The sequence below is a fragment of the Prionailurus bengalensis genome, chromosome A1 (assembly GCF_016509475.1).
Source record: "Prionailurus bengalensis isolate Pbe53 chromosome A1, Fcat_Pben_1.1_paternal_pri, whole genome shotgun sequence".
NCBI classification, from domain to species: Eukaryota; Metazoa; Chordata; class Mammalia; order Carnivora; family Felidae; genus Prionailurus; species Prionailurus bengalensis.
The window spans coordinates 240,772,797-240,787,795 of record NC_057343.1 but is presented as its reverse complement, the minus strand read 5'-3'; the positions used below and the strand labels follow the sequence as shown (position 1 = coordinate 240,787,795).

Below are 14,999 nucleotides of genomic sequence, written 5' to 3'. Positions count from 1 at the left end.
GGTCTAACCTCCTTCCCTCCCTCTCTCATCCCAGGCCAGGTACACAGGCCTCATCTTCTTCCATGAAGGCTGGCCACTGTGCATCCATGAGAAGGTCGTGGTGCAGCTGGCATCCCTCCGCGGAGTTAGGCTCAGGCCTGGGGACTTCTATCTACAGGTCACATCAGTGGGGAAGCAGTCAGCCAGACTGGTTTTAAAATGCCTCTCTCAGCTTGGACGGGGCTCAGAAGAAGTTACTGTCCCTGAGGCCATGTACAGCTGCGTCTTCACAGGAGAGTTCCTGGAACAGCTGAACGGGGAGCGGAACGGTGTCCCCTTGCAAAACTGCTTGCTGACCTCAGGCTCCGCCATCTTCCGCACCCCATGGAGCAGTGTCACAGACCCCATCTTTGTCCCAACATTCAGGACCGCCCTGCCCCACCGCAGCTGCCCCGGGCCTGAGCAGCCACCACCTAGAAGTGCCTCCAAAGCTCTGGCCCCAGCACCAGTCATGGCCAGCACTCGTCCCCATGAGAGTACCCCTCCCAGTGACACCCCCACCCTGCCCCACTGTGGTGGGCAACCCGGCAGTGACCAGCCCATCCACCAGCCTTCCGCAGGAAGGGCTGGGTGGGAAAACCCTAGAAGCACGTTCTGGAGCTCTGACGGAGGCCTTGTAGGGGTTGGGCCCTCAGAGCCAGGCTTGTGGGAAGGACCAGGAGAGAGCCTGGACCCCACAGACAAAAGAGACGGTCCCCAGGCCCTCACTGTCTGTGAGGACATGGGCAGCCCAAGCTCCAGAAGGCAGTCACCCAGGGACCCAGCCTGCACGGAGGCCAGACGTTGGTTTAGGAAGTCCTATATGGAGGCCCTGCGGAACCCCATGCCCCTGGGCTCCAGTTCCGAAGAGTCCCTTGGGGATGAGGCCTGCAGCTCCGAGACCATAGGGGCTGGGGCAGCAGCCAGCCGAACCCAGAAGGAAACCCCCAGCCTCTGGGGAGACCACGGGGAGATCTCAAGTCAGGAAAGCCATCCAGGAGCCGCTAGGAGCACCCTTCCCAGGCGGTCTCGGTCCTGTGACAGGTCCTTCAGGAGCTCCCGAGGTGAGGCCCGGCGGGCCTCCCACCACTCACTCAGCACCAGGCCTGGAGGTCTTCTAGGAGGACAAGCCGAGGGGGCCAGAAGTGCAGGCTCCAGCGGCCCCTCCTGCACCACAGGGGAGAGTCCAGGTAACGGCCCCAACCCTGACCCTTCCTGCTCCTCCCTAACCCACCTGCCACATCCCTCCCCCACCCCTTCCCCTCTTCCCTTCTCCCACTCCATGCTGTAACTTTTCTCTGGTCAGTGACACAGGAGAAGCCTGTGTCCACATCCATATCGACTGTTGAAAACAAATGTTTGTGTGTGCCCCGTCCCTGTGGCTGCTACAAGGAACACAGACAGTGGGGCTGAGGACATTTATCCTGTCAGTTCTGGGGCCGGAAGTCTGACATCAAGATATTGGCGTGGCTGTGCTCCCTCCAGAGGCTCTAGGGGAGGGTCCTTCCAGCTATAGGGGGCTCCCCCACCCCTCCATCTTCTCCCGATGTCTCTGTGCCTCAAACCTCCTCCTTTCTCTTAAAAAGACACCTATCTTTGGATTCAGGGCCCACCCAGCACTTCAGTTAGTCATATCTACAAAGACCTTTTCCAAGTAAGGTGACGTTCACAGGTTCTAGGAGTAGACCCATCCTTTTGGGGTCACTGCTCGCCCTGTCACATTGCATTAATACCCTTTTCCTGTGGGTAAGTTGGGTGCTACGCTCATAGTACAAGCTCCTAAGTTACGCACACCTCAAAGGCCCGCAAATGTGCTGAAGTACAACCCTAAGTACTGGGATCGTCTCCCATAATGCTCTGGAGGGAAGACATTATTTAAAGGAGTGTTTGCAGGGCATCAAGAACAACAAAAAAAATGATGACATATTTCTTAAGTCAGTTATTTCCCGTTTTTCGAACAAAGAAATGTTCTGTGAAGGACAAAAGCAACAACTTTGGAGGAAGTGAAGAAATCAGGGTTAGCCCCGGCATCCCACACAGTGAAGAAACTGTGGCTTCCTCACCTGGGCAACACCTGGCCTGCCCACTTGGCCCAAGGAGGGAGTTGCCCATGCCTCTGGGTGGGCCTGTCACTTCTGAATTGAGGGTTTCTGCTCATGCCTGAAATTCTGACAGGATTCCCACAGCATAGAGCACACACAGACTTACTGCGAAAGATGTTATAATAAAACTACTGGCTTAGGGGTAGCCTTTTTAAAGAACATTCCACCTCCTTGCAGTTCAATTAAAATTTCAACAAAGCAAGAACTCCCTGGACATTGTTTCCAGGGCCTAACTTTTCTTGTTGGTATAGGGTAGAAAACGCACAGTCACACACATGCTGGATGACTCAGTGAAAACTCATGTTTGTAGCTCATCTCAGCGAGGATAGCCTCTGTCCTCACGAGTCACTCTAAAGTGTAATTAAGTAAATGTTCCTCCGCACAGAAATTCTGGCTGTGCAAATGCTACTGTGGACATTCAGGCACAGCGTCTCGGACAGAGGGGCACATGGGGCACAGACGCTTGACCACAGTCAGGATAGCTGGAGGTCATGGAGGTGGCGGGTTTAGTTCACACAAATCAGTGTTGCCGAGTGGAAGCATGTTTAGCCTGCTGGCCCCCTGGGTGTCCAGTAGCACATCTGCAAACGTGAGTCTCGTCATCAGAGGCGTGATGCTCCCAAGCGGTCATTGCTCCTGGGCCCCAGGGGGCTTTGCCTCCTCAGCTCCAGAGATTATACACTAGTTTGCGCTGAGGGCTGGTGGGGAGAGAAGTCTTGTCTCCCTCGCCTGAAGTTGGGCGTTCACTTCCTGGGAGAGCACTCTTCCCCTCTTCCTCCTCCTGTCTCCTCTTGCTGATGGTGCAGGGAAGGAAGAAGAAAGACCCTGTGGTAAGAGGATGCTGCTTACACCCAGGAAGCACTGGGCTGTGACACCAGAGGTCCAGGCAGAGGAGCCTCAACAATTGGTCACCCAGCAAGCAGCCAGTGGCTCGTTGATCCAGCCGTTCCCCTCCATCCTTGCTGCCTGGACACACATTTGTCCCTGGAATGCACAGTTGGTGGTGTGGTCCTAGGCCTCATGCCTTCATCAACACAGGAAAATGCCTCAGCTAGAACCGCCTGCTAGCATGTAAATTGAACAAGTGACAGAACCCTCATTCTTCTACGGTGCAAGCAGTTTCTTCCTCAGTTCCAGCTGCTTCTCTTCTATCTGGTTCTCCTCTGTTCTAGCTACTCCTCCTGTCCTAGCTGCTCCTCCTCTGTTCCAGCTACTCCTCCTGTCCTAGCTGTTCCTCCTCTGTTCCAGCTGCTCCTCCTGTTCTATCTGGTTCTCCTCTTCAACCAGTGGTAACTGAGCAGCTATTTCTTGTGAGGTGAGGTGGGGAGAGCTATTTCTTGATTAGCCACATAAGGGTACTGCTTTTATTCCTGGCCATTTTAATATTGTAGCCCCAGGACCTCAGACCCCTCCTCTCACTCTCCCACAGTCTGCAAGCTGAATTCAAGAAAAGCCCACATGAATGACCTACTCAACTAGGAAGCTGTCTAGTAAGAAAAGTGCCACATGAAGGTGTTATCTGCTTCCCCGTCCATGTGAGAGAGCTTGGGCTCGGTGCAGAATTAAAACATTAAAACACTTGGGCACCCAAAGATTTTACAAGTAGCGATGTATTCTAGAAAATATTTGGACATACATGAAAAAATTCAGTCTCAAGGATACTGTAATCAATCAACTGGTAAAGGGACAGGCAAAATGTGGTCCACCACACAATGGGATGAGACCCATGGAAGGGGTGACACAGGCGACATCAGCAAAAGTAGTTGTGCTGAGTGAAAGAAGATAGACACAAGACACCCTGCAGTGTCTCATTCCATTTGTACAAATGGTCAGGACTGTAGACAGGTGGCTGTGAGGAGTGGGAGTAGGGATTCACCATACATGGGCACGAGGGGTCTTTCTGGAGGGATGGAAGTGTTCTAAAACCGACCTGTGGTGATGGTTGCACCACTTGGTAAAATTGCTAAAAATCTTTTTTTCTTTTTTAATTTTTTTTTCAACGTTTATTTATTTTTGGGACAGAGAGAGACAGAGCATGAACGGGGGAGGGGCAGAGAGAGAGGGAGACACAGAATCGGAAACAGGCTCCAGTCTCCGAGCCATCAGCCCAGAGCCTGACGCGGGGCTCGAACTCACGGACCGCGAGATCGTGACCTGGCTGAAGTCGGACGCTTAACCGACTGCGCCACCCAGGCGCCCCTAAAAATCTTAATTATATACTTGAAAGGAGTGAGTTTTATTATATGTAAAATATAGCTCAATAAAGTTGTTTTATTTTTTTTTAAGGTTTATTCATTTTTCAGAGACAGAGCATGAGTGGGGGAGGGGCAGAGAGAGAGGAAGACACAGAATCCAAGGCAAGTTCCAGGCTCTGAGCTGTCAGCACAGAGCCTGACGCAGGGCCTGAACTCACAGACTGCTAGATCATGACCTGAGCTGAATTCGGACGCTTAACTGACTGAACCACCCATTCGCCCCTCAATAAAGTTGTTTTAAATATATATATATATATATATATATATATATATATATATGTCTTAAATATATATATTTGTGTGTGTGTGTTAAATATATAGAGGGAGAGGGAGAGAATGCTGTCGACTTCTCTGGTCCAACTATAATGAGAAAACTCTTCACAGAGTTGTGAGACACTAGCACTGAAAGAAGTCACGGAAGAAGCTGAGGGACAGGAAAGCAAAGCCTGGATTGGTTCAGGGTGCCCCACAGGGTCTTAGGTGCCAACCAGCTCTGGCCAAGACCATCCTTCCCCCACTGGGGCAACACAGACCCTGGAGGATTGCAAGGCTGGGGTGTTGATTCTGTTTGTGTTATGGCTCATCTCCTGTGAAGTGCGGTGTGGAAACAGGGCTGAGGAGCAAGCCCAAAAGCCATGGCCACTGCCATCTCCTCCAGACTGATGTACGAACATGAGCCCTTCCCTCTAGGGTGATACAGGAGAGCCAGGTCCCCCCTCTCTGGGGTGATGCAGGAGGGGGAGGCACCCCCAATATGATGATGCCTGCCCTCAGGGTGCTGTCACCCTCTGTGGGTATATTTTGATGATACTCTTTGGGAAATCTGTATGAGAAAATAAAGTAGGATGACATTATTCAATATAACAATTTTCTCCCTGGAGTGCCTGTGTGGCTCAGTTGGTTAAGCATCCAGGCCTCGATTTCAGCTCAGGTCATGTTCTTATGGTTTGTGAGTTCAGGCTCCACATTGGACTCTGCACTGACAGTGCAGAACCTGCTTTGGATTCTCTCTCTCTCTCTCTCTCTCTCTCTCTCTCTCTCTCTCTCTCTCCCCTCCTCTGCTACCTCTCTCTCTCTCTCTCTCTCTCTCTCTCTCAAAATAGATAAATAAACCTAAAAAAAATTCCCCTGAAGTGTGTTTAGGTACTGAGCACTCTTGATGCAACTAGAATAATCAGTTTTTACATATTTGTTCATGCCCTACTTTTCTAGAATGCACCTGTCCTGTAAGGTATGGCATGTTGACGTTTCCCACCAAAAATGGAACAAGTTCCCATTAGACCCACTACTTTCACACGTGACTCTCTCCTTGTGTTTGTGGCAAGTTGAGCAGCTGCCTTCAAACCAGAGAAACAATTCGTCTTTGGGTGTCTTTCTGTTGTCCAGCCAGTGTTAACACCAACAGCAATGCTTTCCGGGCTCGTGCTCCTGGCTGGATTTCAGATGTGCTTGTTGAGCCGTTGTGCCCAGAGGGAGAAGGACAGCCGCCCAGCACAGGAGACCTGCCCAAGCAGGTACCCAGGAATGTGCTGGAGGTCAGCCAGGAGCTCCTGCAGTCCGGGGTCGTCGTCCTCCCAGGTAAGCATGGCCACCTGACTCTGTTTGGGCAGCTATAACAAAACACCACAGACTGGATGGATACCTTGTAGACAACAGACCTCTATTTCTCATTTCTGGAAGCTGATAGTCCAAGATTCCAGCACAGTTAGATTCTAGTGAGGGCCCCTCTTCCTGGTTCATACTCAACACCTTTTTCACTGTGTCCTCACATCGTGGAAGGGGCAAGGGAGCTCTCTGGGGTCTTTTTTTAAGGCATAAATTCCATTCATGGGACCCCACTCTCAAAATGTAAGCAACTCCAAAAGGCCACACGGGGGTTAGGTTTCACCATAAGGATTTGGGGGAACACAAACATGCAGCCCTTAGCAATGCCCACCTCCCTTTTAGGTGAGCACAACTGCCACCTGCGCAGGTGACCTCCTCTCCTGGCAGATCTCACATCTAAGCCAATACGTCAACAGTGTGCAGGCTCTAGCGTGGTATTTCCCAAGCTTGAGGCCATGCATGTCCCCACTGGAGCTTCCCCCTTTCACGATGCCCTCTGTCTCCGCAGGGACCCGGGATCACCAAGGGAGAGCAGTGGTACAGGTCTGCACAACGAGCCCGCTCTGGTCCAGCAGACACAGCTCCAGCGCCGAGCTGACCCGCCTGTTGCGGTACCTCCACGGCATCCCCAGGTGGGACTGAGGCAGGATCCCCCCCTTTCAGACCTTTGGGGTAATGCAGTGCAAGCTTCATGCAGGGGTCTCTGTCTGCAATCTCGAGGGCCCCTCGTGGCATGGGCAGCAAGCTCCCACCTGCCCTTCGGGCTCCTGCCAACTGGCCCCACCTCCCGTCCCCCCACCCCTCTTTTCCAGGTCCTCGGTTGTCCCTCGTGTCCTCCTGCTCACCCTCACCTCTCCCCACTGAATCAAGGCTCTGACACACACTCGAGCCCTGAATTCTGTGTTGCTCTGCAGTGTTCAGTACTTGCTCTAAGCATTATGTTTTACACTCCATGTTTTTTGGGATAAAGACCTGAACTGATATAAACAGAATATTTAGAATAAGTAGGTGAAGAAATCATACCAATGAGGAGTACCTGGTTCCCAGAAGCAGGAAGGACCGACGCATTCTAACTGAGCCTTATGTTCAGCTTGGCAATGCCACATGCCAGGAAGCAAGTACAAGCTCCTCGAGACAGACATGACCTCCCTGGCACAAAATTCTGGGAAACCACACCTCCTGGATCCTGCGTGACAACAACGTGTGGAACAGGTCTGCGTAGGTGAAGTTCTCTGGAGCATGGCTTCAGATCTCTTACGGACCAAGGACAGAGACGGGAGAGCGGGAGTCAAGGGTGGCTGAAGCGTGTTCTTTTGTAGTACTTGACCCCATCAGATGCAGGCATGGTTTGGATGGCCCTTAAGGCGCCCAGACCAAGAGTCCCCTAGGTGCTGGGTGGAGGCAGCCTGTGGAGGAGGCGGCATTGCCCAGCCCTCGAGCTTGGTTCTAAGGTCAGATAGCCCGGCTCCAAATCCCAGCTGTGCCCTTACTGGCTAGGGTGGATGGTGCAACTCCATAAGCCTGTTTCCTCCGCATAACCGGGGATGGTACTAGTTGTCTCAAAGGTGCACAGAGGGATTAGAAATCATCTGTGTAAAGTACGTAGAGTCCAGAGCATCATTTTCGTGACCCATCCCACGATGCAGTCTCACTAAGTGCCAGTGACAGAATGCGTATCACATGATGTGAGCTCATGTGGGAAACATGTTGCATGAAGCCTCATCACATGTGATCTTTGCTCTTTGTGCTGCCTCAACTTTATATTGAAATTTCTTCTGAAATAGCATAGGTAGAATCAGTGCGGGAACAATTAGGCAGGAAAAGAAAGTGTGCTCCCTGACCCCCCCTTTCCCAGAGCAAGGTTCCCCGTTATCTGAGAGCACTGGTTTTACCGCCCTCGGATGAGCCTGGGACTTCAAACTTAACTTTCAGCACAGATTTCAAAATACAAAAAAATACCCTGAAAAAAAAAATACAGATTCACCCTCACATTAGCTTATACTTAGTGAACCTCAGGTAAACACCAAAACTCTAAGTTAATGGCATTTTGTATTTGCCAAAAGCTTTCTTTTAAGGGAGGGTCAAGAATTGACTTGGGGCCACACTGGAAAGCAATCCTGATTGACAAGGACGAAAGCCTCCTGTACCTTTTGGGGTGTGTACCATTCTGTATGCTCAGCCTGGTTTACCTGTAAGGCCGAGTGCTGTTCTCTCCCTTCTGTAATGAAACACCAACAATAGGGGCTAGGGTACCAGTAGGGATTGGCAGGACCAAGACTTGACCTTGGTTCTGCAGCCCTGTGACTTTTCCACAGAAAATTCAGATGACCCCACTCCCCTCCCAGAGCAGATATGTTCACCAGCTCGTGAAGCTCTGGGGGAAAGGCTATGTCGAGGAAAACCTAAATTATCTAAAGCACTTAGGGTAATTCAGGCTGGAGCCTCATGGCTTGGCTGATTATTTCTCCACAAGCATTGTAACTTGGTTAGCATCCTGATTGCCTATTGCACCTTGAGGAGCTGAAATCCACCTTGTGGGATATGACACGAGCCTTCGGCGGTCAGAATGAAGTACCCGAGGTGTCAGCACTCATTACTAGGAAGAGTGCCCAGCAGTGTGTGGTCAGCTGCTACTGCAGCTGAGTTATAGGGTGAGCGTGCCTTGTGGATAGACTTCCATCAAACTCTTAGATACACAGAATCTTAAAATTAGAGTGGATCGGGGCGCCTGGGTGGCGCAGTCGGTTAAGCGTCCGACTTCAGCCAGGTCACGATCTCCCGGTCCGGGAGTTCGAGCCCCGCGTCAGGCCCTGGGCTGATGGCTCAGAGCCTGGAGCCTGTTTCCGATTCTGTGTCTCCCTCTCTCTCTGCCCCTCCCCCGTTCATGCTCTGTCTCTCTCTGTCCCAAAAATAAATAAACATTGAAAAAAAAATTTTTTTTTAAATTAGAGTGGGTCTTGGCTATCATCCAGCTAACGTCCTGTGCAATGGAGGAATCCATCCATCCGTCCATCCATCTACCAGGAATACAAAAGAGAACAGGATATGGGTCTTACCCTCTAGGAGACACTCATGTGAACGAACCCAAACTGTCGTGTCTCCCGACATAAGACAAGCCCACAGTGCTGGGAGGGAGCTGCAGCCTCAGCCGGGGATGGGGACTTCCCGACATGTCTGTGTCCTTGAGCATGGCGAGTGTCTGCAGACAAGAAGGGAAGGACATTCTGAGCAGAAGGAAGAACATACACAAAGCCCCAGAGCAGCTGGTCACTTTCTGAGCAGGAGGCAGGAGTGGGGACTGAAGACTCCATGTGGGCAGCCTGTGCCCCTGGCGTGAAGGCCACACTTACCCAGCGTGCTGCAGATGGAGAGGCCAGGGTGGCGCAGGAACGCAGTCCGCGGAAGTGCAGACCCAGGGTGTCTAGGGCAGGTCCTCACATTGCCAGGGGCCCCAGGGGAGCCAGGCTGCCTGTGCACGAGCGAGCGTGAGGCAGGGAGCGGAGCAGTGAAGCCAGCCAGCTCCATCTACCACAGGAGGCAGGCAGAGAGAGAAGCAAGTTTTGTGTGGGGGTTCACACTGGGTGGTCTGGGGGCATTCCCCCCCTTCTAATCCCGAACTGGTGTTTACACGGGAACGAGTCAGTGGGTCCCTCCCAACCAGTGGAGGACCCAGCAGTCCTCGAACCCAGGACGCAGCCCCCAGGGAAGGGCTGGCTTGTCCCCTCAGCGGCCTCCCCTTCAGCAAAGCTGCCAAGTGGATGAGATGGGTGGAGGAGAGCGTGTGGTCTGGAGCCTGCAGGGGTAAGTTCCCACGCTGAGCAAGCCTGTGTGGTGGCGGCGAGACCTGGTCCTGCCTCTGAGGCCAGAAGCAGACTTTGAGACGCAGACGCAGGCACCACGGGAGACTTCAGGGATGAAGAGAGAGCGGGGTGGGGGTGTCAGAAGAGGGAGGCCACTGGGGACCAGGAGGGACACCGGAAGTGGAAGTGGGCGTCCTGCCCGGCTCCTGACAGCACTGCCGGGACCGCTCCCAGAGACGTAGACTCCAGTGCTCCAGCCACCAGGAGGCAACGTGGTTTCTGCAGCAGAGGAGGCCTGGGCGCTAAGCTGGCAGGCTGAGGGGGGCGCTGAGATGGGGGTGTTCTCCCAGCTTGTCTTTCCTGAATCGGCTTTGATGCCGGAACACCACTCTCTACTCTGGCCTCAGTACACTCGCTTCCCCGAGAAGCACCCCCTTCAGAAGTATTCTTTAGCAGCCACGCCGAAATTGAACACACCCTGACTGTGGGGCACACTCGCCCTTTTGGCCAGGACATGGCTTTGCTGTGATGTGCAGTTCGACCAGCTTTGTGTGAGCGGGCCGGAGTGAGCATGCTGTCTCAGACCAGCACCCACACGTACGGCTGAGGTAGAATATTAGTGTCCTGGAAGGTGGGGCTGGAGAAGTTGCCAAGGAACAGAAACTTTGGGAATAGATACATCGCCTCGCCCTAGCCTATTGTTTTGTCTATTTAGATCTAAAGTTTAGGGGCGCCTGGGTGGCTCAGTCAGTTAAGCGTCCAACTCTTGATTTCAGCTCAGGTCATGATCTCATGGCTTGTGAGATCAAGCCCCGTGTCGGGCTCTGTGCTGACAGCATGGAGCCTGCTTGGGATTCTCTCTCTCCCTCTCTCTCTGCCCACCCCCCCTCAAAATAAATAAATAAACTTTAAAAAAAATAACTAAAGCTTACCATCATCACAGTGGGGAAAGAGCATTTTTTTAAACTTAAAAAAAATTTTATGTTTATTTTTGAGAGAGACAGAGCACAAGTGGGGGAGGGGCAGAGAGAGAGAGAGAGACAAGAATCCGAAGCAGGCCCCAGGCTCTGAGCTGTCAGCACAGAGCCTGACGTGGGGCTCGAACCCACAAACCAGGAGATCATGACCTGAGTTGCAGTCAACACTTAACCAACTGAGCCACCCAGGTGTCCCCTTTTTTGTTTTTGTTTTGTTTTAGAGAAAAAGTGTACGAGCAGGGTGAGAAGGGAGGCAGAGGGGATCTTAAGCTCCATGCTCAGCATTGAGCCCGATGTGGGGCTCAATCCCACAACCTTGGGATAATGACCTAACCAAAGTCAATAGTCAGGCACTCAACCAACTGAGCCTCCCAGGCACCCCAGAGCTTTTAAGTGGGGTTGTGAAAAGCACCTGGCAGTATTTTCAGCTTTAGATGATGTTCTGCTGTCCCACTTTAGCTCTGAAAATGTGATGAGCCAAATGACTGGTCTTGAGAACAGCCTGGTCCTTGTTTACGCCATCAGAGTGAATTCCATGTCGTATTAAAGCCTGAACAAACAATCAAAGCTCTGGGGGAGGGTGGTGGGGAGAGAAAGCAACCCCAGGAGATGCAAACGTGCGGCCAGCTCCACTTGCCTGGAGAGGCTATCGGACAGGACTGACCCACCACAATGGGCTCCACTGCCCTTTCTCCACCCAGCAAGCATCTTGATTCCTCAGAAAGTATAGACATGTGTCAAGAATCTCGAACTTGTAGAGCCAGGGGCATCTAGGCAAGGATGTATCTTCCTGAGAGATGAAGAAGCTCATTTTGGAAGAGATTTCACCTGCAATGGTTAACACAGTCTTTCTCTCTCCAGGAAGGAGGTGCGGGAGCTGGGGCTGGTCATTCTGGTGGACGCTCGCAAGGGTCCGGCCACGCCTGCTCTCTCCCGGGCCCTGGCAGGACTTCAGGTGAGTCAGGGCAACTCCTGTCCTTGGGGGGCTTAGCATCTCAAGGCTGTGTGGGCCACAAGGGGCGCCTTCATGACCCAGGAGCAGCTGAGTATGAATCTCAAGATGAAGTGAGCGTCCTGAGTGTAGACACCGAAAGCAGCCAAGAGCCCACTCCTGTATCCATCAACAGTGTGCTCCCTCGAGGTCGGGCAGTTACCAGGTGGGAGTTTCCTGCCCACCTCCTGGGGTTACCACTGCAGACCTTAAAAGAGGACCAGCCAGGACCGGCCCATGCAGGCATGACCCCTTCCCTCCACAGCAGCTCCTATCCGGCGTCATGTGCAAAGCACTGTGCTGGGGTCTGGGGTCCCACCTTCTCCCTCAGTTAAGAGCTGTTCTCTCTGTTGGGTCTCTGCTAACGCTGCCAGACTCGGGTCACCGCTCTATCCAGATTCCTGAGTCTGGGGACGTCAAATGGAAGTTCTTCCCGGGAAAGACTCCATGGTAGAGGATGGGGCACATCTGGAAGTGCACGGGGTCAGCTAGAGAGCAGTGTGTGGGGAAAGGAGAGAAGAGCCCCGGGCAGGCAGGCCGACTATGCGTGGAGCAGGGGCTGGGGGAGGCCAGGCCTAGGTGGGAGCACGACAGCGGGGAAGGTTAGCAGCAGAGGACGTGCCTGGTCAGGGTGCTGGCGGTGGTGCGACCCCTGTCGCACGAGTGAAGTAGCAAATTCCCGAAGAAGAAACAGCCGACCCAGAGGTGCAGGTCAGGGCAAGAGCTGGCTCTCAGAACAGAGCTCACTGCATTTCAGAGGGAGAAGCGGGCTCTCAGCAGAAGGGTGCACAGTGCCTACCTTCAGAGCCCAAGTCAGCAGCTCTAACGCGGAGTGACAGGTTTGACGTGCTAAAATTCAGTTTCCACGAAGCACTCTGGAAGCACATAATCCCTGTTGCTCATTTCCCCTGCTTTCAACCGACTGTTCGGCTCAAAAATCAGAATCCAGGATATAATCCAATTTGATGCTCATATTCTGCTCAAGGCTTTGAAATCCCTTTGAGGTTCTGTTTTGGTTTTTTTTAACCACGTGCAATTTTGTATGCCAACAAAGACTGAGAAGTTGCTGGAAGTCTTCTGGGAAGTTAGAGGAATGTCCGCTTTTCGAACATTTTGAGGGAAGGTCTGCCGAAAGGACGAACAGCCGTGTTGGTGACTACAGGGTTTCCCAGGCGTCCTGTGATTTTGCAGAAAGAAGGTGTTAATCTGGAGGCCTGGGCGTGGCAACCAGAGTGGACAGTAGGGTGTGCTTTATGTGTGTCCGAGACGCACCCTCCTCAGGAGCGAATGCCTCACACCAGTTAATCACCTCAGCACCCTATACGTTGCAACTTGTGAAAGCAGGGGAGAAAAACAACTTTCCTTTGGTTTTGCCTTCCAAACCGAGCTAAAATGTCACTGTGGCTGACCTGAGTTTGAAGCTGCAACCGGAAGTTGTGACCGGATTCCTAGAAAGCGTCTGTCTGCTTCCTGTGCCGGTGGGAACAGCTTACCGTCCTGATGAGGGGGTGTGGGGGCTGCCCAGTCGGCCAGCGGAGTCCAGCCGGAGCGCGAGGGAGCGTCTCTCGGCCTCCGCCTGCCGGCCGCCCGCGCTGTCTCCTCAGAGTGTCCTCCACCCTCAGCCCCAGGGGTGGCCGTGGGGAAGGGGTCCTGCTTCTCATATGCCGGGTCCCCAGGGTTCCTCCTCCTCGGACCTTTTCCAGCCCCGCTCATCCGGGTCACTTTTGTCCTTACTGCCTGGAGGCGGCTTTTGATGAGGAGGGCTTGAAACTTGTTTTCAGGGGAAGCCTGGAATCCAGCAGCAACTTGCCGCCAGGCCCAGGACAGCACCCTCCCAGGCCAGCTGGTGGTGATGGAGCCTCTGGCTCTTCGCCGGCTGGGGGGGTGGGGGGGGAGGGGGGCACGTGCGGGGCGAGTCTGAACCCTGTGGCCAGAGCCCTGTGAGGCCGGCGGGGGCTGTGCTGGGGCACCTTTCACAGCAAGGGACTCAGGGAACTCTGATAGCGCCTTGTCATTCCCGGACCGGTATCGAGAGACGAGGTACAGATTCCAGGGCAGGATCGTGGGCACACACCCGGGCAGGTGCACAGTGAGGCCCTGTGCCCAGGGTGGGGCTGGTACGGAGGGATCAGTATCACCACCTCCGCTCCCGCAGGATGTCCCTGTGCTGCGCCCAGCATGGCACTGACTTTGTGAGAGGTTACTCGAGTCCTAGGAAGAACGCTGCACACGCAGCCGCCTCGCCGTGCTGTGTCATATGCACGATGCGTGTGGGACCTGGAGCACAGCGGGGCTGCGTGACCGGGAAGATGCTGACGCAAGTCTGCAGCGTCTGCGGGCGTTTCCTGAAGTCGGGACTGTGGCGGTTCCACTGCTTTGGCACCCAATAAAAACCTGCAACTTAAGTGTCCGGTCTCAAACAGAGATGGCTGAGCCCTCCCTGCCGATGCACAGGCTTAGCGTCCGCTTGTTCTGCTGTGCGCGAGACCCAGGCAGGGCCCACGTGTAGGTCTAGAGCCCTTCAGCTGTCGGCCAGAACCGCTTACCTTTTATCTTTGTAAACACACCCCTTCCCGACGTTTCTATTTGTTCAGACTTCCCTTAAGTCCTGTGCCACTTGGGTCCCACAGCGGGACAATGAGCCCCAAGTAAGATGGCCCCCTCCACCCACAGTTCTCCCAAAGCAGAACCTGGAGAAACTTCTGCTGCATCTGTAACTTTTTATCAGAAGCAAATCTTGTAAGGAACTTCAGGAAGTCAACTTCTCTTCCGTCGTCTGGATGCTGGCATTTGGACTGCCCTGAGGCCTGGAGGCTTCCCGTTGTGGCAGGTGTCGGCCTCCCAGCCCCCTGGCTTTGGCTCAACAACAGCAGGGTTTGTTCTCCGAGTGAGAGGCATGAACATAAGCTCGAGTTTGAGGGTTATGCTTCCATTTTCAATTTCATTTCTGAGTTATATACAGAAGTAGTTAAATTTTCTCACAGAAACTACCTCAAGAAACTATACTTCAGCTTTTTTTTAATTATTAAAGTTCAAATACCATCAGAAGCTTTCCATTTCCAAAAGTAACTAATGATTTCTTCTTTTCTTGGTAGAAGAAAATGCTAACAATTGCTGATTCCTACCCCATCCACAGCACAACTTCTGCAAACTGATACCGACAATTGTCCTAAGGCACTAATTGTGTTCTCACTTCTTGGCAATAGCGACAAATCCTAATAGTAAAAATTCACTCAAGGAGTTATAGATGA

General features: G+C 52.9%; 1 protein-coding gene across 1 annotated transcript in view; it reads left to right on the top strand.

The window, feature by feature from the left end:
• The window catches only part of PLEKHG4B (pleckstrin homology and RhoGEF domain containing G4B), an 81,270-nt gene that overhangs the window by 41,351 nt on the left and 24,920 nt on the right, over window positions 1–14,999 (top strand). Inside the window, exons 3-6 of the mRNA XM_043602168.1 lie at window positions 35–1,208; window positions 5,762–5,953; window positions 6,489–6,612; window positions 11,619–11,712. Coding sequence (XP_043458103.1) covers window positions 35–1,208; window positions 5,762–5,953; window positions 6,489–6,612; window positions 11,619–11,712 — 1,584 coding nt within the window. The remainder of the gene's footprint in view (window positions 1–34; window positions 1,209–5,761; window positions 5,954–6,488; window positions 6,613–11,618; window positions 11,713–14,999) is intronic.